Raw genomic sequence first — 23972 nt, 5'->3', positions numbered from 1 at the left:
GACTGCCATCCCCACTTTGTATACCTGATTCACAGTGGGGCAATGCTCACTGGATCCATGCCTCACTTCCTCCACACTAACAGAATCCCAATTTTTACAGATACCCACTCTTCAAGGGCTGACCCTGTCTTCAACCACAATGTATGTCAGAACCAATTGTGTGACCAGTTCTGACCAATAAGACATAAGGGGAAGTCCAGTGGAAGGCTTCTGGGGAAGGTGTTAGTTCCTCTTTTAACACTGGACACTGTCCCATCTACAATTGTGGCAATCGTCCTATAATCACTGCGGGGAGATTAGTGAAGTGAGGACAAAGCCATCAAGCTGAGGATGGCAACGCAGAAAGACAGAATTTGGGTCTCTGGTGCAGCCATTTAATTGCTGAACTCACCAAGGAAAGCTCTCCTATACTGAGATTATCTTTAGATAAAATAAAACACTGCCTTTAGGCATTTAAGTAACTGTTTTGTTATCTGCAGCCAACATTCTATTAGACGCCTTGCTAAAACTTTTACCTTTACAAGTTTACATGCCTTCTTTGTCATCTTCTCTGTGAAGCTCTTCAGATCCCTCCTGAAGTCAGCTTCTTCCTTCTCTATGAATCTACTGTACATTTTTATGGCTTCTATTATAAATTTATTACAGTATGTAATGAACTTTTTTAACATCTATATTCCCCACTAAACCATAAGTTCCTAAGGAATAAGCATTCCTTCCACTTTCTCTAACTTACCGCTCTTTCCTAAGCTACAGACTCACCTGACCGTTCAACATGTTTGCTGCCTTACAGACATAAAATTGGCAGGGAATTACTGATTTCCTTCCCCACAGCAGGAAATGGCACCACCATCTACCACCCCACCGCTAAAGTCACACTAGTTCTATTTATCCACACTTCATATATAATCCATCAGAAAGTTTGTTGCCATTAACTCAAAAATATACACTAAACCTCATTACTTCTCACAATCTCCACGGCCATTATCTTAATCTGGGTGCTATCTCTTCTCGTCACAGTGAAACAGTCCTCAGTAACCGCCCTGCTTCTGCTCTTGCCCCACCCCTGTCTCTTTACTACAAATCAGCCAGAGTGAACTTTCTAAAACATAAATCGAATCATGTCATTCCCTTGCTTTAAATCCTTTCAGTGGTTTCCATTACTCTTAGACACTGACTAGTCGCCAGCAAGTACGACCTTCTCTCTAACCTTCAAACACACCAAGCTCATCCACTGAGGGACCCTATACAATATTTACTATAGGGAACATTTGTTGTCCAGACAGATGTTCACCCAGATGCCTCGTCCTCCTCCTCATTCAAGTTTTACATCAAACATCAGCTCTCTGGAGGCCCTCCTCAATGACCCCAGCTAAAGCAGTACCTTTTAAACTGGAGCCCTCCACCTCCACTCAATTACACTCTACAAAATCTTCAAACCACACATTTGTAAGTTCCTCAAACTATTTCATTTATATTAGCTTACATATTTACAGTCTCTCTCTTTCCTATCTCTCATTACAGTGTTAGCTCCTTGAGAACAAGAGCCCCATCTGTCACATTGGTTGCAGTATGGATGCTCCCTAAAATATAGAGGGGGGGCTCAAAAAAATACTTGTTGTTAGACTTATTCTGATGATAATAGTCTCTGAACTCACAATTCCTAATACAAAGGAAGTGTTCAATAATTGTTTGGTGATTGGGCGCCTGGGTGGCTCAGTTGGTTAAGCGACTGCCTTCGGCTCAGGTCATGATCCTGGAGTCCCGGGATCGAGTCCCGCATCGGGCTCCCTGCTCGGCAGGGAGTCTGCTTCTCCCTCTGACCCTCCTCCCTCTCATGCTCTCTGTCTCTCATTCTCTCTGTCTCAAATAAATAAATAAAATCTTTTAAAAAATAAATAAATAAATAAATAAAAAATAATTGTTTGGTGATTGAAAGCAATTTGCTAAGTAGAAATTTTCCTATTATGTTCCTTTCACAACCAATTTCAATAAAAGACATAAATTTCCCAAGGCCTAATCCATACTTACTACTGAGCAATGGCGAGTTGATGATGATTCATTCTTCTCTGGCAGCAGCAATAGTGATTTCATATTTTCACCGTCTGCATAATCCACAGGCCGCAAACCAAATATGTTACTGGTAAAATAAGTGCAGATGGGTTTAAGTAAATAGAATGTGTGACTTGATTTTTAACTAAATGCATGCGCCAGGGGAAGAATTTTTTCATCTTCCTTAATAATATACAACTTTTACTAAAATGAATGACTCAGAATTCACACAAAGCTGTAAGGATCGAGTATCACAAGCTGCTGAATTCAATGGAAAAAAGATGTGAAATTTCAATTTGACATCAGACCATTCTAGGGAGTATTTTTAATTGAATATGTTGTTACTTACAGATGAATTTTTTCACAACTCTGTATTCTTCTGTATTCATACTCATATTTCTAATATAGCTTCATAATCATTAATCACCAAGGGCAAGAGGCTTTCAAATGCAAATAAAAATAATTTCCCATAGCTATGATAAGCTCTATATTCTACATAAACAAATACAGAAATTAGATAAATACACAGGACAGGAATTCGTATCTGCAGAAAAAAAACCATGCCACATGACAAACAAATGAATAAAGCAGTAAGCAGGGCACTTTGAAAATTAACTTTAATATGGATGTACATTGTGTAGTAATCACAGCCATCAAGAGAATCAACTGGTGGTTTAGGGAACAAGCTGACGCAGACATCTCAGCGTGTACTAATTCACAAGTCATAGAATATGTTACACTGGAAGATAATTAAGAAATAGTAGAAATCTGCCATTTCATAGATAAGAAAACAGAAAGAACAAGGTTCTAATGACTTGACTAAGGTTATGTTTTTCTTGTTTATTCCAATAGTCAATATTGCCCATCATTAGTTTTTAAATTATAATTATTTTATTATATATAATTATAATTTTTGTTATAAAATTATTATAAAATTATAATTATTAAAAATATACAACTTTTGTCTACTCTTCCACTTCCTTACATATGGTTTCAGAATAATTTCAATATATTTTATTATGACAAAAAAGTTTCCTAAAATGAGCATTTCTTTTATAAGCTTTTATGGTTTTTCAGATTATGGTATATCCATGTAATGGCCATTAACGTGCATATGAACATGCAATGTGTTCAAGAGGACATAAAACGATAAACATGGTACAATACCAGTTTTTAAAATTGTACTGAATGTACAGAGAGAGATCTGGAAGGAAACAGTAGAAGGAAGAGGAAGGAGGAAGGAGTTAACTCTGATGCTGTGTGAAGGGCATATAGATGAGGGACAGAAGCACCAATCTGGTTTGGAGACAAGGTCATTAGTGACCTTGGAGAAAGTGGTTTTGATGGCATAGCAGGAAGAGATAGCTAGTGCATGAAGAAATAAACCACAGTAACCATTTCTCTAATGACTGCTACTCATGACTATCCGTTCACTCACCCTTCTTGGGATATGCCCATAAATCGACAAATTAGTACTCTCAGACTTCCCTTTAGGCCTAGGTTCAATAATTTGCAACCCTTCTCTGGCAACAGTCCTTCTCCAGCCAAGAGTTGTATTGTGTTTCTGCCTTCTGGTTTACAACAAAGTGACAAGCCATTGTGCTGGATTTGGGGTCATTCCAAATTCCCATACATTTAGAGCAATCTCAGTTCATTTCAAAAGGTACTTGATTTCATCCACTATACTTGATACTTCTTAATTTCATTCTCTTAAATTACTGTGCTCACATGCCAAATAAATAATCCCCTCACACATATATTCTGTATGACAATCAAAATAGAAATCTGAGATAATGAATCAATATTCTAGGTCTTAAACCACCAAGTACAAAAATGAATAAACAACAGCAAAAAAAGATGTCACATTATATGCCGTCAAAAAAAAATCACTGTACACCAAAGGACTTTTTAAAAAAGACAACTGTAAATTTCACACTTCAAAGAAATAATATGTAAAAGCCTAGGCAAGTGTATTTTAATAAACAGTAACTATAGTATACTTGTTTTACACAGATATGAATAACCACTATGACAACGTAAAACAATGTTAATGAAAGTATTTCCCAAAAGTACCATCAGCAGCTAGTGTGCTTCAAACAAAAAGTAACCAGTAAAACAATTGTCTGAACAAGTGAGATACTTGTACTGTCTATATAAGGTTTTCCTTCATAAAATAACTGGCAGGCTTCTAATTTATATTTCGAGTCTTAACTATACAAAGCTCACTTTCTCATATGGTCTTTAAACATGAGCTTGGATTAGGGACGCTTCTGCTTCTACACAGCCCACTAAACCCTTAGCCCTCCGGTATTGCTAATGAAGTGGAGAATGGCACATACAAATGCTAAACATTGAAAGATAATCGGTGAAACCTCAGTCCTGCATCACAGGAGATGGAGCCTATTAAATCCTGTCATGTTTCTGCTTTTTTGTGGACCACTGAAATTTGAAATTAGAATCAAGTTTTTATGCAGCACCTTCAAAAACCCACAGCAAGAGGAGACAGGACACACATAAGATTTCTCCTTTATCACATGGGCACAAAAAAGTCATCCAACTTTTTTCCCCATAATGATATATTTGAATGGACTAACATTTACACTTAGTATAAAAAAAAAATTGGTTTTAAATGTACATAATTAAGGGCTCCTGGGTGGCTCAGTCAGTTAAGCGACCGCCTCGTGGTTTCAGCTCAGGTCATGACCTCATAGGTCATGAGATCAAGCCCCGTGTCTGGCTCCACACTCAGTGGGGAGTCTGCTTGAGATTCTCTCCCTCCTCCCACTCGCACTCGCGTCCCCCCTCAAAATAAATAAATAAATCTTTAAGTAAATAAATACATAAATAAATGTACATAATTAGATTTATCTTCTTTTTTGAAAAAAGGTAACACTTGGAAGAAAAGTCACATGTTGTCACATGCACAGAAGACTATCAATGTGACTGAATATTAATTGAAGACAGTGAGAATAACCTTCCTCACTAGGATTCTTTTTGATTACTAAGACTAATGAGAAGGAAGTTCTTGATTATCAAAGAGTTGAACTGTTGTGTTTAACATTGCAGCTTTACCCCAAAGGCAAGAGTTCATAATATAGTATAACCCTTTAGTGTCCTTTCCACTCAAGAATATGGTAGAACCTGCCTACAACTAGGCCCAACAGAAGGCTCACCACTCAAAAAAAGGAGGAGAGATGGGCAAATTCAAATTTGCACTTATACATACAGACCATTCAGTCCCGAATACTCATGCAATAAGGCATTTTTACTAATACTAACCTATCACTCATGACAGGCTACCAAGATAGTCCATGAATGAAATCCTTTATGAATCCTATAAAACTGCAAACATACAGATTTTAATTTTTCAAGTCACTTGGCTTGCTGTGAAGCAGGAAAGGCACAGAAATTCAAAAGAGCAACATTTCTTTTTTTTTAAGCTATGAAACAAATTATCTGTTATAGCACATTAATTTTTTAAAAATTAACTAGGGCAGTGGGACAATTAATAGGTCCAATGGTCCATGTAATATTTTCTAATTATGAATTCTACACCCTTGCAAAAAAAACTGTGTTAATGGCAGACCAAGTACCAAATCCTAAACTTTATACATCTCTTAAAAAAAAAAAAAAAAAAGAAAAAAAAAGGCATATACTATTCTCTATACACTCAAAGTGGTTCTGATGGGATGAAGAGTTTTTGTTTTAGGTTCACAGCGGATGCACTGAAGGCAGTGGGGAAGAAGGAAAGCCACTGAGGTTTTGACCAGTCATCAATATAAATATTCTCAGGTTAACAATGAAGCATAGAAGATACGAACTTCTGTAGCTGAGGTTGAAACAGAATTTTCCCTCTTGGGTAATGAACTCTTATTTTAGCGCATAAGAGGTAAATTTCTCATGTGGAACATGAGTAAAATCAGAGTTAAGTGAATTAATACTGCATCTAAATGCAAAATGTTATTTTATTTTATTTTTTTTAAAGATTTTATTTATTTATTTGAGAGAGAGAATGAGAGACGGAGAGCATGAGAGGGAGGAGGGTCAGAGGGAGAAGCAGACTCCCTGCCGAGCAGGGAGCCCGATGTGGGACTCGATCAGGGGACTCCAGGATCATGACCTGAGCCGAAGGCAGTCGCTTAACCAACTGAGCCACCCAGGCGCCCTAAATGCAAAATGTTATTTTAAAAAGTGGCAAAGTTTGCATAGCAAAAGCCCAAAGCACATAAGAAATTATTCTAAGTGAAATGTGATTTAAAAAAGAGTAAGGTGTTAGATTAAAATTAAATTTAAACAAAAGATAAAGTCTGAAGTAGATATATATGACCTTCTGCTATATACATAGTCCCTCCATAATCATAAAAGACTTAGGGTCCCAAAACCTTGTAGTAGAAAATTCATAGTTAAGGATCATAGCCTCCACGAGGAAATACAGGACTAGGAGACTTCACTGGTGAACTTATCAAAGTCCTTGTATTTTTTAAATTAAACAATGAAGATGGTAGATAAAGAGTATCAATGATAGTACTGTATGTTGTTAATTCCTAGATACCCTGTGTTGCCTTATAAGGTTTCAAGATTTCCCTCCAAGAGTATTCAGTAAGATGCTTTTAAATTCATTTAGCTTTGCAATAAATCATATTCCATTCTTTCTTTTCCTATACCTGGTCTTCTATAGACATTTAATGCCTAATTGTATTTCTGAGTTGTTGACTCTCTCCACCTCCTGGACTAAAAAAGATTCTGTATTTTCACATTTTAAAAGTATTACTAAAAAAAATAGCTCTTGAGCCTTCTCTCCAAAATTTAAATTCACATGGTCTTAGCACCATTTATGACAACTTAATACCAGAACATATCAGAATACAGAACTTTCTAACCTGGGTCCCCTAGCCCTCATATACATGCTTTGCTCCCTTCTAAAGACATCCAAAAATAACTCTTAAGGCTGGATTTTTGTCTCGGGTTTTCTTCTCCCTACCAGGGCTAAGTTACAAAAATTTTTACTCCTCTCTAAAAGTTTGCTTTACACGCAACTGAAATAATTCAACTTAAATTCTTACAGTATTAGAAAAGGTATAAAGTCAATCAAAAAATATCAAATGTTGGGGTGCCTGACCAACTTGATCAGTAGTGCATTTGACTCTTGATCTCGAGGTCTTGATTGCAAGCCCCACACTGGGTGCAGAGTTTACTTTAAAATATATATATATATATTATATTATTTATATATATATATTTTTATATATATATATTTTATATTTATATAAAATCAATGGACTCGAGACAGGCTTATATGCCTCCTTTACCTTACAGGGCCCTGAAGAATGTGGAAACAAAGACAGTATTTTTTGGCATTCAGTACTCAAGAACTATCACTACATTTGATGAAAATATATAAAGGCAGACCCAAAGCTTTATAGGTTTGAGATACTCTGCTATACATATGAGAAATATAATAAAGACAGTGTTTAGCACAGGGCACACCAGTGAGACAGGGTCTATGAGGAAATATCAGTAAGATGATCTTCTGCTATACATATGAGAAGTATAATAAAGACAGTATTTCCTCACAGACCCTGTCTCACTGGTGTGCCCTGTGCTAAACATCAGTAAGATGATCTTCATGGGCATCCTCTTAAAAAATCACAGCCTTAGATAAAACTGCAAAATAGGTGAACTTTGTTTTCATAGTCTACAGGGACTATTTAAAGATAAATTTAATGAGATAACAAAAGTCCAAAGACTGACAGAACAAACCCCACAATGAAAGACAGAAAAGAGGCCACACTGAAGAGGGTAGGAAGGGCAGAGACGTGGTGGGAAGCTAATCAGACCATGGCATCCCTCAAGGAAGGGAGCCGTGGGCACAGAGAAGGGAGGAAAAACAGACTGTCACCAGGGAGCTTGCACGGGGAAGACAATTCCCCGTAACATTGGGCTTTGAAAATGAGAGGAGCCAAATTTCTGAGTTCTTACAAGCAGAGCGAGTTAAAGCCTAAAATTCTAAAAATCAGCCAGCTGGGTTCTGGGAGAGCCCAAAGGGCCTCGGAAAGTGGAGTTCCCACCCTTTAGGGAAGTTCAACGAACAGCCAGGGGAGATGCAGCATAGAAGCAGCAGTTTAACAAACATCTGGGGGTACAGAAGAGTTACTTACTCATCCGAGTGAGAGGGGAGTTTCACAGGGAGACCCCACCAGGAACAAAGGAGCCACTTCCCTCCCCAGCCCACCAGGCACAAACGAACAGCCCCATGGGGGAAACAGTGCAGCACCAACATTCACTGACCTGCTTATACCAAACCCCACGCCCTGCAGCCCATCTTGCCTCAGTCCCAGGTCCCCCAGAAGACCTGTGCCAACACCGTGTCTCCCTACTTGCACACATTGCAGGGCCTTGGTCTCGGCAGTGGCGGAGAGCCCCTGCGGAATACCATACACCCTGTTAAAACTATGCACATCACCCTAGCTAGGGACCCAACACTGCCCACAACTGGCAAGGGGAGTCACTGCAGACGACTAGATTGATTGGTGGAAAGCAGCCAGGACACAACAGCAGGGTTCATGCTACACACACAGGAGACATTCCAGAAGCGCCAGGTTCTGGGGAACAGGGGACACCACACTGCAGGGCACGACAGGACCTCTTCTTCACAAGGCCATTACTTTCAAGAGCAGGAGACGTAGCTGACTTTCCTAACAGACACAGAGACAAAATGAGGACACACAGAAATATGTCCCAAATGAAAAACAGGACAAAACCACAGCAAGAGATGTAAGCAAAACTGATATAAGTAATATGCCTGATAGAGAATTTAAAGTAATGATCATAAAGATACTCACTGGACTTGAGAAAAGACTGGAGGACATCAGTGAGACCCTTAACAAAAAGATAAAAAAGAACCAATCACAGATGAAGAATACAATAAATGAAATTAAAAAATACACTAGGTAGAATAAACAGCAAGCTAGAGGAAGCAGAAGAACGAATTAGCAACTGGGAGGACAGAGTAATGGAAAGTAATCAAGTGAGAGAAAAAAAATTATGCAAAATGAGAACAGACTAAGGAAACTTAGTGACGCCATCAAGTGTAATAACACTTGTATAGATACACCAGAAGAAAAAGAGAAAAAAAGGAGGCAGAAAATTTATTTTAAGAAATAATCACTGAAAACTTCCTTAAAGTGGGGAAGGAAACAGATACCCAGACCAGGGGGCACAAAGATTCCTCCAACAACATCAAGCCAAGGAGGTCCACACCAAGACACAGTAATTAAAATGGCAAAAAATGTGGATTAGTCAGTTGCTCAGCCGACTCTTGATTTCAGTTTGGCTCATCATCTCAGGGTTGTGAGATTGAGCCCCTAGTTGAGTTCAGCACTCAGCATGGAGTCTGCTTGAGATTCTCTCTCTCCCTCTTCCTCTGTCCCTCCCCCCCCACTTGTGCAAGTGCTCTCTCTCTCTCAATAAATAAATAAATAAAATCTTCTAAATAAAATAAAATGGCAAAAAGTAGTGATAGAATTTGAAAAGCAGCAAGAGAAAAGAAGATAGTTACCAACAAGGGGAAACCCCATATGTCTATCAGTGGATTTTTCGGCAGAAACTTCGCAAGCCAGAAGGGAATGGCATGATAAATTCAAAGTGCTGAAAGGAAAAACACTGAAGTCAAGAAGACTGTATCCAGCAAGGCTATTATTCAGAACAGAAGGAGAGAAAAGAAGAGATTCCTAGACAAACAAAAGCTAATGGAGGAGTTCATAACCATTAAACCAGACCTATAAGAATGTTAAAGGGAACTCTCTGAGTGGAAAGACAAGACCATAAGTAAGGGTAAGAAAAGTAGGAAGAACAAAAGCACTAAAAATAAGTCAATAAAAATAAATCAGTCAAGAGAATTAGAAAACAAAAGGATATAAAGTATGACACCATATACCTAAAATGGGGGGGGGGCAGGAAATGGATTCAAACTTAAATGACCATCAACTTTATACATACTACTATATACAGAAGGTATTATATACAAACCTAAGGATAACCACAAATAAAAAACCAGTAATAGAAATGCAAAATAAAAAGAAAGGAATTCAAGTGTATCACTAAAGAAAACCATGAAAAGAAAGCAAGAGACGAAAAGATCAGAGAAGAACTACAAAAACAACCACAAAACAAGTAACAAAATGGCAATAATAAATTCATACCTATCAATAATTAGAATGTAAATGGACTAAACACTCCAATCAAAAGACAGAATGGGTGACCAAATAGATAAAAAAAACAAACAAGACCCATCCATATGCTGCCTACAAGAGACTCATTTCAAACCTAAAAACACATGCAGATTGAAAGTGAGGGGAGACAGAAACATTTATCATGCAAATGGATGTCAAAAGAAAATCAGGGCAGCAATACTTGTTATCAGACAAAACAGACTTCAAAACAAAGACTGTAACAAGAGACAAAGAGCACTATATAATCATTAAGGGGACAATCCAACAAGAAGATAAAATGATTGTAAATATTTATGCACCCAACATGGGAGTACCCAAATACATAAAATAGTTAACAACAAACAAAGGAACTAATCAATATAGTGCTACAATACCAGGGGACTTTAACACCCCACTTACATAAATGGACACATGAATGAAACAGAAAGTCAACAAGGAAACCGTGAATGACACACTGGACCAGATAGATTTAACAGATATATTCAGAACATTCCATCCTAAAACAGCAGAATACACATTCCTTTCAAGTGCACAAGGAACATTCCCAGAATAGATCACATAGGTCACAAGTCTCAACAAATTCCAAAAGAGCAAAGTCATACCATGCATCTTTTCTGACTGTAATGCAATGAAACTAGAAATAAACCACAAGAAAAAAATCAAGCACAAATACAAGGAAATTAAATAACATGCTACTAAATAATGACTGCGTCAACCAAGAAATCAAATAAGAAATCAAAAAGCACATGGAGACAAATGACAATGAAAACAAAATGGTCCAAAATCTTTCAGATGGAGCAAAAGCAGTTCTAAGAGGGAAGTTTATAGCAATACAGAACTATCTCAAGAAGCAAGAAAAATCTCAAATAAACAACCTAAACTTACACCTAAAGGCTCTAGAAAAAGAACAAATAAAACTCAAACCAGCAAAAGGAAAGAAATAAAGAGTAGAGCAGAAATAAATTATACAGAAACTTAAAAAAAAAAAAAAAAAAATCAATGAAACCAGGAAGTGGTTCTTTGAAAAGATCAACAAGGTTGATAAACCTCTAGCCAAACTCATCAAAAAACAAAACAAAACAAAAAAGATAGGACTCAAAAAAACAAAATCACAAATGAAAGAAGAGAAATAACAAATGACACCGCAGAAATACAAAGGATTTTAAGAGAATACTATGAAAAATTATATGCCAACAAATTGGACAACTACTGGTAAATGAATTAAGGTCACAGGATACAAAATCCATGTGCAGAAATCTGTTGCATTTCTATAGACTAATAATGAAACAGCAGAAAGAGAAATTAAGAACACAATCTCACTTAAAATTGCACCAAAAAAAAAAATCCATTTATGATAAAAACCCTCAACAAAGTATGGTTAGAGGAAGCATACCTCAGCAATAAAGGCCTTATATGAAAAACGCACAGTGAACATCATTTTCAATAGGGGAGAAACAGCTTTTCCCTGAAGGTCAGGAACAAGTCAAGGATGCCCACTCTCACCACATCACCTGTATTCAACATAGTACTAGAAGTCTGAGCCACAGCAATCAGACAACAAAAAGAAATAAAAGGCATCCAAATTGGTAGGGAAGAAGTGAAACTGTCACTATTGGCAGACAACATGACACTACATATAGAAAACCCCAAAGACTCCACTGAAAAACTACTTCTGTACGCAACGCACAAAAATAAGCTCAAAATGGATTAAAGACCTAAATGTGAGACCTGAAACCATAAAAATATTCTAAGAGAGCACAAGCAGTAATGTCTCTGACATTGGCCATAGCAACATCTTTCTAGATAGGTCTTCTGAGGCAAGGGAAACAAAAGCAAAAACAAACTATTGGGACTACAGCAAAATAAAAAGCTTTTAACATAGCAAAGGAAACAACCAACAAAACTAAAAGACAACCTACTGAATGGGAGAAGATAATATGCAAATAATATATCCAATAAAGGGTTAGTATCCAAACTATATAAAGAATTTACACAACTCAACACCAAAAAAACCCAAATAATCCAATTAAAAATGGGCAGAAGACATGAACAGACATTTCTCCAAAGAAGACATACAGATGGCCAACAGATACATGAAAAGATGCTCAACAGCACGGATCATCAGAGAAATGCAAATCAAAACCACAATGAGATACCACCTCACACCTGTCAGAATGACTAAAATCACAAACACAAGAAACAAGTGTCAAGGATAATGTGGAGAAAAAGGAACCCTCTATTGGTGGGAATGATACTATTGGTGGGAATGCAAACTGGTGCAGCCACTGTGGAAAACAGTATGGAGGGTCTTCAAAAAATTTAACCTAAAACTACTCTACAATCTAGTAACTGCACTACTGAGTATTTACCCAAAGACAACACTAATTTGAAGGGAGACATGTACCCTTATGTTTATTAATAGTAGCATTATCTACAATAGCCAAACTATGGAAGCAGCCCAAGTGTCCATCAATAGATGAATGAAGATATAAGATGTGGTGTGATACACACACACACACATATATTATCCAGTCATAAAAAAAGAATAAAATCTTGCCATTTGCAAAGGACATGGATGGATCTAGAGTATCAAGCTATGTGAAAAAAACCCAATCTGAGAAATACCGTATGGACAACTACTGGTAAATGAATTAAGGTCACATTAATGAATAAGGTCACAAAATACAATTTGTGTTGTATGTATGATTCCGTATAATTTCACTCATATGTAAAATTTAAGAAACAAAGCAAATGAACAAAGGAAAAAAGAGAGAGACACAGACCAAAAAATTGACTCTTAACTATAGGGAACAAACAGATGATGACCAGAGGCAAGGTGGGTGGGAGGATGAGTGAAATAGGTTAAGGGGTTTAAGAATACACTTACCTTGATGAGCACCTAGTAGTACATGGAATTGCTAAATCACTATATTGTACACCTGATACTAATACAACACTGTATGTTAGCTACAATGGAATTAAAATTTTAAAAATAAATTTTAACAAGTATAATTTTAATATCAAAATCTGAGGGCAAAAAATTAAGATAAAAACAGATCATTTCAACTTATAACTATAAATGCAAAAATACTAAATAAAAGCCTAGCAAACTGATGTAAATTATTTGTTTAAAGAATACCACATTATATTAAATCAAGTTTATCACAGGAATACAACATGGTTTAATATTTTTAAAGGTACTAATGACATCAACAGGCAAAAGGTCTAAGATCATCTCAGTATAAGCTAAAATTCATTTAATAAAGTACAGTCTTGTTAAAAAATAGTAAAATAACTAGAAGATCTGTATTTTTAATATTGATTTTAATACTGACTGCAAACCTACAGTATTTTTTTTTAAATGAGAATAAAACAAGTATGCCAACTATCACATTGTTTTATAATATTGTCCTAGAAACTCAGACAAATGCAGTAAGAAGTTAATAAATGATAATCCAATCCTTAGAATTAGGTGTTAGCTAGACGTAGGAGAAATGTACTAAAATGAACAGCTTTCCTGTATGTCAGAAATAACAAGCTCTATTTATTAACAGAACATCCATTCACCAGAGCGACAAAAGAATCAAATACTTAGAAAATCTCAATAAATACTATGTGCACACATAAACATACATATATATAAAATCACATATATATATAAAATAGATGAAAACGTTTACTAAGATGTGTAACAGAAGGTTTAAATAAATGGAGAAACATGCTATGTTCCTGAGTGAAAAATCAAGTTTATTAAATCCACTATAATCCATACCCTTACTCAATTTCAGTCACAACCCTGATAAGGTGCTTCTTAACACAGTGTACCAGACTTCATGTGAAGGAAAAAGCTGATAAAAAGAGTGAATTCTCTCCCTCCGCCACCACTGTCCCCACTACTACTTTAGCTCAGACTCACCTCCCTGGGTTACTGGACACACCTCTCCACTGAGCTCCCAGCCCCTGTGCAGGGGGGAAGGTTTTGGTGTAAAATTTGACCCCTCTGGCACACAAGGTCTCTCCACCTCAGCCACCTTCCCCAGCCTCTGCAGTGGCCATCGTCCTCCCATTCATACCAGTCTTACCATCACCAACCAAAGCTTCTAGAGCTGAAAGGACAATGGCCTTGGCTACAGTGTATCTTAATACCCACCAACTCCTTCTGGAAAGCCCATCCTCCTATTCCTCTTCTTCACAATTCTGTGGAAGTGCTCCTTCCACTAGAAAGCCTTTTATGACTTCCTCTAGTCACACTCAGAGCCCCCAATCTAGATTTTCACAGAATCCTGTGCACTGACCTATGAAGGCACTGATCTGTCTGTTCACTCCACTAGAACACCAGGAGCAGATAAACAATGAGGGATGAGGAAGTAAAGGAGCAGTGGCGAGAGTCTGAGAGGACCTAACAGGATGTCACTGGAGACCCAGAAAATGAAGGCATCCGAGTAAGAAAACTACCTCAACCTCGAAAGAATGAAGACAACTAACAAAATGTCTGTTATAGAGCTGAAGACTGCCCTTTGGAAACTCAGAAAAAGTAGATAGACCCTACCCACGTACAACTTCAATTAGTCCAAGTACCAAGCCATCAAGAGGGAAGGACAGAAGAACAGCCTTCACCCTTTCCGGTTCCAACCCTTCTTCTTCCAGGGATAGAAAGAGTCTAGTCCTGGTGATTGAGAGAAGAGTTCCATTAAGAGTAAAAGAGACATAAACAGAAATAAAAATGTAAGAGAAATAAAAATATAAGCAGAGAAAATAAAAATAATATGCTTGCCAACTCACTCTAGAGTCAGAGATATTAATGGCTTAAAACGAACAAGAGCATCAGGCAAAAAAAAAAAAAAAAAAAAGAGTAGTAAGAAGTCCATACAGCCCCCCAGGCTCCCCTCCCCATGCTCTATGCTTAAACAGAGAAAGTCAAGCAATGAATTCCATCTATTGTCACTTGTCAGTACTTAAAAATACAGAACACTGGCAGAAAGAAAAACAGATCTTAAAAATGTCAAGGCTGTAGGAATGGGAAGCCATGACCCCACAAAAGGTAACATACTATGGATGCCCAATGGACAAGAGACTAAGGATTCTGCCCAGGGAGCACACATCATTTACCCTAACATCTACCAGGAACCAGTGCTACCACCCTAGGAAAGATGCAGCTTATGGAAACTTGGTTTTAGACTTTCACTCCACACTTACAGTGAATCGGGGAGCAGAGGGAGGTTATTCCTATTGTCGTCAGATCTGACCCTTTTTCAAAAGAGAGGAAAAAATATACCATCTTTTCATGCATTCAAATACTTACTCGCTTCCACTATGAATGAATGTGGGTACAGACTATGTTAGGCACCTGGCAGGACCAGGAGAGCAGGAGTGATTTAGAAAGGCTGGTATAAAAAAGGCTGAAGGGAAAGGGGGATGGGAGGAAGAGTAGCAAGATGAGGCTGGAGAAGTTAGTGGTGCCACACCATCCAGGGCCTTAGGAACCACGCTTTGAAGTTTATTTTAAAAACATTAAGAGATGCCAGTGAAGGGTTTTAAGCAAGTAAGTGATTTGGCCAGACTTTTCTACTTTTTAAAAGTTCTTGGGCTGCAGTGTGGGGAATGAACAAAGAAAAATAATCGGAAAAGGAGGAAACCAGTTAGAAAACTGGTGAAGCCAGTCAGGTGAACCAACAACTACTATGAAATAAAACAGAAAGCGAAAAACACAGCAAATACCAGAGTATGATGACCACCAGTCTGGAAAGGAAGGAATAACGTTTAGAAACAGCTACACGCGCACACCCCAGATTCAATCTACCACCAAGCCGCCCTACCAACCTCTGCCCAATGTTTTCCCCAACCTCTCACCAAATAAATCCTCTCTCCCCACTATCCTAACTATATCAAGCAGCTGTCCAATTCAGTAGCCACTTGGCCCATGTGGCCATTTATACTGATTAAAATACATTTTCAAATTTAGGTCCTCAGTAGGTACAGGCACATTTCAACAGCAGCGAGGGCCCAGCACAGATAGAGAGCACTCCCATCACCGCAGAAAGGTCTCCTGGATGCTGCTGGGCTACAGCGATACCTACATCTGCCACTTCACTCAGTAAGCCTATTTACAAACAACACATTTATCTGAGAGGCGCCTGTGAAGGTGGACTCGGCTCACTGTCTCATGCCTACACCTTGCATATTAATAAGCTTCACAGTGCAGTGAAGAATCATGGTGTACAAACCACCAGACAGGCCCTGTGTTTTGGCTCATTAATCCTCACTGTGCTCTGAAGAAAGAGAAAAGCAGCAGGCATCACCCATGTTTTATAGGTGAGGACACCAAGGCACAGAAATTAACCTGCCTGAGGCTATAAAGTCAATAATGGAGTCACAAATAAAAGCTGAATTCCCTAACGCCTTGACCAGTGCTCCATTCATTAAAGTAGTCATGGCTGATTTAAGAACCCAAGGATGGAAACTATTCAGTTTCACCTGACCCAAGCAACCATTTGCTTTAACAAATGGCTGGCTATACCCACAGGAGGGTCATATCTGTTGGTCCACGTGTGTGTGTGTGTGTGTGTATATATATAATGTGTGTGTGTACACACGCCTACATGCACGTGCAAGCAAGAAAAATAAAAATACAGAAAAACAGGTACCCCTTGAGTTTGCCCCAACTCTCTCATCACGTGTGATAGAAAATAAAAGATATCAGACACACTTACTGAAACAAAGAGCACCAAGGTATGGTACACTCCTGCATTATTGGTTTTTCAATTATGCTATAAAAAAATGACAACCTAGAAGCTCTGCATTTTGTAATTCTTATTTGCCTCTGTAGTCAAAGTAAGCGTGACTTTCATGTGCACTTTCCAAACCTGTATAAGCAACGGGGACATGAAGAGGCAGTTCTTCTATTTCCATTTCAACTCCCTCATTAACTGAAAAGAGTAAAATAACATATAGGGAGACATGATCCAAGCTATAGATTAAAGATATAAAATTCACATACGGCAATTGCTTGTGACACTCTTGACAATAGCAATTTTAAAATGCAGCCGCCAGCATTCACTAATGCATCTCTGTGCCCTGACACCGCAAAACAATTTACCCAGAGCTTCATTTGAATGATGTGAAAAGTCTAAGAAATAACTCAATAGCACTTGCCCAACATATGAATTCTTACATATTTTAACTAAATATGCAGAAAAAGCACAAAAAATAGAATTTTTAATACAAATTCTGAAGTACTGGAAAGCATACAAAATAGTGATTTCTACACTTCTTTTCTTATTAATAAGTATGACTCAATCTACAGAATATAATTAAGTGAATTTATGCAGAAAAATCAAAGCTTCCGAAATTAATTTGGCAATTGTTTCTAAAGTAAAGGAGCAAATCGCCCTCAAAATGTAAGTATCCCAAAGAAAAAGGGCACGAATGCTGATTTTAAATATAGAATATAATGGTCACGTCTAACCTCAGCTGTGAAAGACAAGAAAGGGAGCCATCTACCTGGGTCTTACAGGGTGTGTTCCGTCACAGTCTTGACTCAGGAATACAAGGCAACCAAACAACACTGTTTAATGACTTACACGGCGTTCCTGGAGGCTCCGTAGGAAATTAAGAGCTTGACTATATCCAGGTGCCCGTTCTTGGCGGCATCATGAAGCGGTGAGTCGTTCTGATAGCCAGTGGTGTTCACCAATGCCTTGTGCTGTAGCAACAACTCCACTACCTTCAGGTGCCCATGATTGCAGGCTTCATGCTAAGAAAGGAAGAAAGGAAGGGAGAAAAGCGATGAGGAAGAACAATGCATAATATCAATAAAATTGCACTTGAGAAAAATAAATGTGAACTTGTCAGTAAATTGGTTCTTATCTAAGTATTCATACAGACTGTAAGTGTTGACCCAGAGTAAAGCCCCATTCATAATCTTAGTAAGATACATGATGATCAAGATCTCCGCAATTCATGGAAAATGGTGTTATTTATCTGAGCCTTTGGTCAACTACTCTTTTTTTAAGAAGAAAATGTAGCTGACCACCTCTGTATGTGTATAAACCAAGTCTAGTTCCTAAACTGATCCATAGTAAAAAATTACAAACAACAAAAGACTTAGAAAGTATTTAACAATTAGATCATGCATAAAAAGTGAAATTCTCCATGGCTGAATAGGATTCAATAAATCAGGTACTTAGCCATGTGCTAAGTGGTGCACCCACACATATGCATAATCACCCCACCCAGTGAATATCCTGGAGAGAGTATTTACAAAACAATCCTCTCTATTTGCTGAAGCTACAGATTACTGTATGGCTGGTATTGATGGTAACACAAATAACACAGAGTAAGCGCTCAAAAAGAATGAATGATGTAACGGGTAACAATGTGATGTGCAAAGATGCTTCACGTGCAAATCTTTCCTTATGTCTAATGAACTGTTAATGAGGCCACTATATTGTCCTCCAATAAATCTTGGGCATACTGTGCTTTTTAAGTACATCTGTTTCATTCATAATAAGCAATACCACACAAAATGTCTGTAGGGCTATTTCTAGGAGGAAAGAAGCCAAATTAGACATCAGCTCCTCTAATAAATCACTCACCTAACTTTACTACAATTTGCCTTACTGGCTGAAAAATACAAAAACAAAAAACCTGACCTTTCTTTGAAAAGGTTAGCTAGCCCGTGGAGTCAAAACAACAAGTGACTCCAACAGAGACTAAACCCTCCCAGCTTAGAAATTTGGTGAGAAGTTATTATTCACAACTTTAAACCTTGTTTATACCTGGCCTAATGAAAATCTCCCAATTTCCAGCTCACAGGGTAAGGGCTTCCACCTCCTCTGTTGACACCTCTACGGCTGCCTTCAAATTGCCCACAATGAGCCCAGGTAGCATTGTTCCCATGAATTTGTGCCATTCCTTTTCCAGACTATACTTCACATTGCATTTTTAGTAATAATAAGGGTTTTTTAAAAATGTTTAATGTAAGCCAAAATTTTCTACTGCCTCTATATATTTGCAACTAGGTAGGGTATAAATGAGGCTACAACAGATCCTCAGTAAGAATCACTGCCTTGTGATACAATCCTATACCCTGTTCCTCTGACCTCTCTCTGTTCCAAGAAATCTGGTTCTAATGACATGCAATGTGGCCAAAGGGAGCCTGATGTCGGTTGCAGTAGCTACCTCCATGTCAGCTACATTCAACAAGACAGCGTAGGGCACCTGGGTGGCTCAGTTGGTTAAGCGACTGCCTTCGGCTCAGGTCATGATCCCGGAGTCCTGGGATCGAGTCCCGCATCGGGCTCCCTGCTCAGCGGGGAGCCTGCTTCTCCCTCTGACCCTCTCCCCTCTCATGCTGTTTCTCTCTCTCTCTCTCTCAAATAAATAAATAAATAAAATCTTTAAAAAAAAAAAAAACACAATACAGTGAAACTAGATTCCTAAATCTAAGGGTAGTCGGTGAAAAGGTAGCCAATTTCTTGCCTGTCACAATTGAAAGCTAGATGAAAAATCATCATTTTCCCTTACTTGGTGAAAATACAAGTTCTTCAGATTAAAAAGAGAGTAAATACTGCAGAGGGTAATATACAGACAACTATATAACTATAAAGTATAATAACTATAAAACATAAACAAAATGAGAATAAAAAACAAATAGAAAACTACCAATGGTGTCCATCCAGCATGATCTTTAACATTTGGGTCGCTTCCATTTTGTAAGAGGTACTCAACAGAAGGTACGTCGCCCTAGTAGACAAATGAAAAAATAAAAAAATTAAAATCATCAAGAAAGAAGATATTGAGATTTGGGTTTCGTTTTAAGATTCTGTCTTCTTAAAGACAGAATCAAACTTAAATCTTTTCTCTAATGCCTACTGCTCATGAATAATAAATAAGAAGTAATGTATGGATGAACTGTTCTGAGGTATCAAGTCATGAAGTCATATAGTCCATCCTTGAATATCAAGTATAAAATCCCTGCGATTAGCAACCCTTATCAAAAGTCATTTCAAAATACCAAATAAAGGGCACTAGCCAAAAATCAAGTAATGATAATGAAGTATTTAAAGTCATCACTTCATTTGTGAAAAACATCCTTTTTGAGGATGCATTAAAATGATTTCCAAGTACTGTTTAAAGCAAAATTAAGGCTAACAAGATTACTCAGTTAAAACCGCCAAAAATTGTTTTCTTATTGACAGTTACTCCCTTTATCCTTAATACAACAATTTAGTTTATATTCACCTTATTTGCTCTAAGGTATTTTTCTAGGCAAAAGCCAGGCTTATTTCCTCCAAATACTGAAACAGCTTAACCCGAAAAAGGCTGAATAAATAAAAGTTACATATGGCAAAAGTTACCTATGACAAAGCTGTGTTCAACTGGTTTTGTGAAGAGCTTCTTTAGGGAGAAGGAAATCTCTCCTCTCCCACTCCCAGCTCCAATATTCTTCTGAAATGAGTTTTTCCCCTCTTGGTCTGATTATCTAGAAGTCCCTAAGTCTCCTAAAGACAGTAACTTTTATTTGCTTGTTTTGGGCTACCTCTCGAACACAGGAAATCTTAAGATGATAGCTTACTTAGTTTTCTTAAAAAAAAAAAAAAAAAAAATCCATTTGCAACATCCATCTTTATGTTCCTAAATTAACAAAATGACCCTATATACTTAATGGATCTAAAAAATAAGCATTATATATGTTTCAAATCAATTGCCCCAGTTTCAGTTAAAAAAACATTTTCCCATAGTTTCTTAGGGGTGCAAATTCTATACTAGTACAAGTTAACATTTATTTAGCACCATTTGCTCTATCTTCAAGTCAATTCCAAATAAAACCAGGAACATCTGTCAAGATACAAATTTGAATTTTCTTAAACAATCCCATGAATACTGGGGCAGATGAACTGCGAGAACCACATACATTCATACATTTCCAACCTTCAACATGAAAGTATACAAACACACACACACACACACAGTCTTCTGAAAGATTTCCTCATTCTAATTCTACATAGTAGTCACAAAAACATATTAACCTAAAGAAGCCCATAAAATAATATAAACACAATGGTGGGACGAAGAATCACAGGGGAACAGTCACATAGAAACAGTGACAATCTAAAGACTAAAAGCAGACTCTCTTGTAAGGTTGCTAGACAGTGGTATTTTTCTTTCATGTCACCTCGTCATACTATCAAAGTGTCTTCTGTTAACAAACCATCCCTAGACTTCCCCAAAACACATAGCCAATTTGCAAAGTACTTGTAATTTATACCCAATCTGCTTTCTCCTCCATAGTATTAAAAAGTTTGTCATAATTTCATTGTTCTACTTTATGTAAATTTAAGGTCATGCACATAAATAAAATTATGAAAATTAGATAGAGCCCACAGAAACTGAGTAAGCTTGAACCAGTATGGAGTTTCTGGGAAATAAATTAACTTCTGCTTCTAATTTCTTTAAATTACTGACTTTGCTAACAGAATATCTTCTGAGTAATAAGTACTCACTTCTTTTAGACTCCCCACAACTTAAAAGAATAACTGAGATTTTCTTAAACCACAGCAAGAAAAAAAAATCATCTAAGGAAAGTTTTTACCAAGGCTTGTAAGAAATTTTAAATGGATTTGGTATTCTCAAGTAATACCTAAGAGGCTGAAAATAAAGATGTGTACCACAAGCAATTTTCTTATTGCTAACCTTTAGTTCAAAAAGATTCTTCACACATCCATACATGTTACAGCAGTATAAACTGACTTTCCAAACACACACACACACACACACACACACACACTTATTTTTCCTTATTATAAAGATTAGCTCTTCTAAAATACAATTAAGGGTAAATATCTTGATAAAAATTGTACAGGACATTAAAATAATGATGACTTACCCAAATGGTTAAGCTTTTCTACATAAATGAACTAATCAGCTACCTAAAACTTCTTCTTTTGGCAACTAGATATTAGAAAATTTTTTTAGTCATCCAGAATGAAGTTCTAAAATACATTAAACACTTCCCTGGCTTCTCAGACTTTACTGAATAGAATAGTTTCACAGATGATTCTGACACCCTAGTCTGTGATGGTAAGTTCCTGATATTAAGGAGGTTCAGTATTATAAAAGTGGTGGGTGACAGAGGGAAAAATGGATCTGAGTCCAAGGGATGTTCTAGAAATTAGAATCTTGAAAATATCATAGATGCGAGTTTGCTTCAAAGTTCTCTGCTACTTTCTCAGGAAGGTAGCATGAAGGATATGTAGTAACGTGTCTTTACACACAACATGACTACCTTAAAATACGATGAATTATAAAGTCAAACCCTGAAGGAGACTCCTCACAAGGGACGTTCTCTCTCCACCCAGGAGATTCCCATCACCTTTGTTAAGTGTATCATGCCTTGTAAGTTGCCTTCAAAATATGATTCATTATGTCTGTATCAAAAGTGTATCATGGAGGCGCCTGGGTGGCTCAGCTGTTAAATGTCTGCCTTCGGCTCAGGTCATGATCCCAGGGTCCTGGGATCGAGCCCCGCATCAGGCTCTCTGCTTGGCAGGAAGCCTGCTTCTCCCTCTCCCGCTCCCCCTGCTTGTGTTCCCTCTCTCGCTGTGTCTCTCTCTGTCAAATAAATAAATAAAAATCTTTAAAAAAAAAAATAAAAAGTGTATCATGACATGCCAAGGTCAAGCCTTTCTTTCTTCTATTTCATGATACATTCAGTGCTGTAGCATGAATTATGAGTAATCATTACGATTTTAATAATCTGCTAGAAACTTGAGGATGTTTATTCCAAAACTACCAATCTTCAAGCAAAGGTGACATCATAACAAAATTTTCTCTATGTCTAAAGAAATATCAAATACTAAGGTTTTAAAAATTATACCAGAAGAACAAATAATGAGTGCTTATCTTAGTTTCTACTTAGGTGTAACACTTTCTCATAAAATCTCACATTTATAACAATGTTCTCAGTAGGATTTTAACCATAAGTGACATTCACATTTAAATACAAATAGAAACACAGGCAATAAAGAGAACCGACTGGATCTCAACTTTTGTTCTGGTTAAATGAGAATATGCACAACATCCCAGACATCATATTAATGAATACTCTGCTTGAAATTCCACAGTGTAATAAAATGACAGTATAAATAAGGAATTCAAGAATAATCCTGTGTGGGGTTTGCATTAAAATACTGCTGGATGTCCAAAAACTAGATGGCTCATCTGTAAATCCATGATTCTGAGGGGAAAAAAGGATTTGAGAACTGATCATTACAAACAGAATCTGCAGGCAATAGAGTAGCTCTCTACGTTCAAGTAGACTGAATTTAGGCAGTCCGGATATTTACTAAGACCCTTCTACTGCCAAGTACGGAGGTTATCAAGATAAATAAGGTAACAGATGCCTAACGTTAACTCAGAAGTCCACTTCCAGGAATTTAGTCTAAAGACACACCCCCTCACATATGAAACAAAGATTGCTTACCACAGCACTGTTTATAAAAGCAAAAGAATAGAAGCGAACAGGCATCCATCTATAAGGGACATTTATAAATAACGAAAATTCAGGGGCGCCTGGGTGGCTCAGTCTGTTAAGTGTCTGCCTTCAGCTCAGGTCATGATCCCAGGGTCCTGGGATGGAGTCCCACACTGGGCTCCCTGCTCGGCGGGGAGCTTGCTTCTCCCTCTCCCTCT

At 37.4% G+C, this 23972-nt stretch overlaps 1 protein-coding gene across 2 annotated transcripts in view; it reads right to left on the bottom strand.

Annotated features, from left to right (window-relative positions):
- The window catches only part of BARD1 (BRCA1 associated RING domain 1), a 60619-nt gene that overhangs the window by 4978 nt on the left and 31669 nt on the right, over positions 1-23972 (bottom strand). For both annotated transcript variants that reach the window (XM_081813667.1, XM_081813668.1), the window contains 3 exons: positions 19944-20024; positions 17861-18033; positions 2029-2137 (listed from right to left, as the gene is read on the bottom strand). In XM_081813667.1, coding sequence (XP_081669793.1) covers positions 2029-2137; positions 17861-18033; positions 19944-20024 — 363 coding nt within the window. The remainder of the gene's footprint in view (positions 1-2028; positions 2138-17860; positions 18034-19943; positions 20025-23972) is intronic.

This window comes from Leptonychotes weddellii, chromosome 3, assembly GCF_054177405.1.
Source record: "Leptonychotes weddellii isolate Sample4059 chromosome 3, ASM5417740v2, whole genome shotgun sequence".
Lineage (NCBI taxonomy): Eukaryota > Metazoa > Chordata > Mammalia > Carnivora > Phocidae > Leptonychotes > Leptonychotes weddellii.
This window is presented reverse-complemented; position numbering and strand designations above follow the sequence as displayed.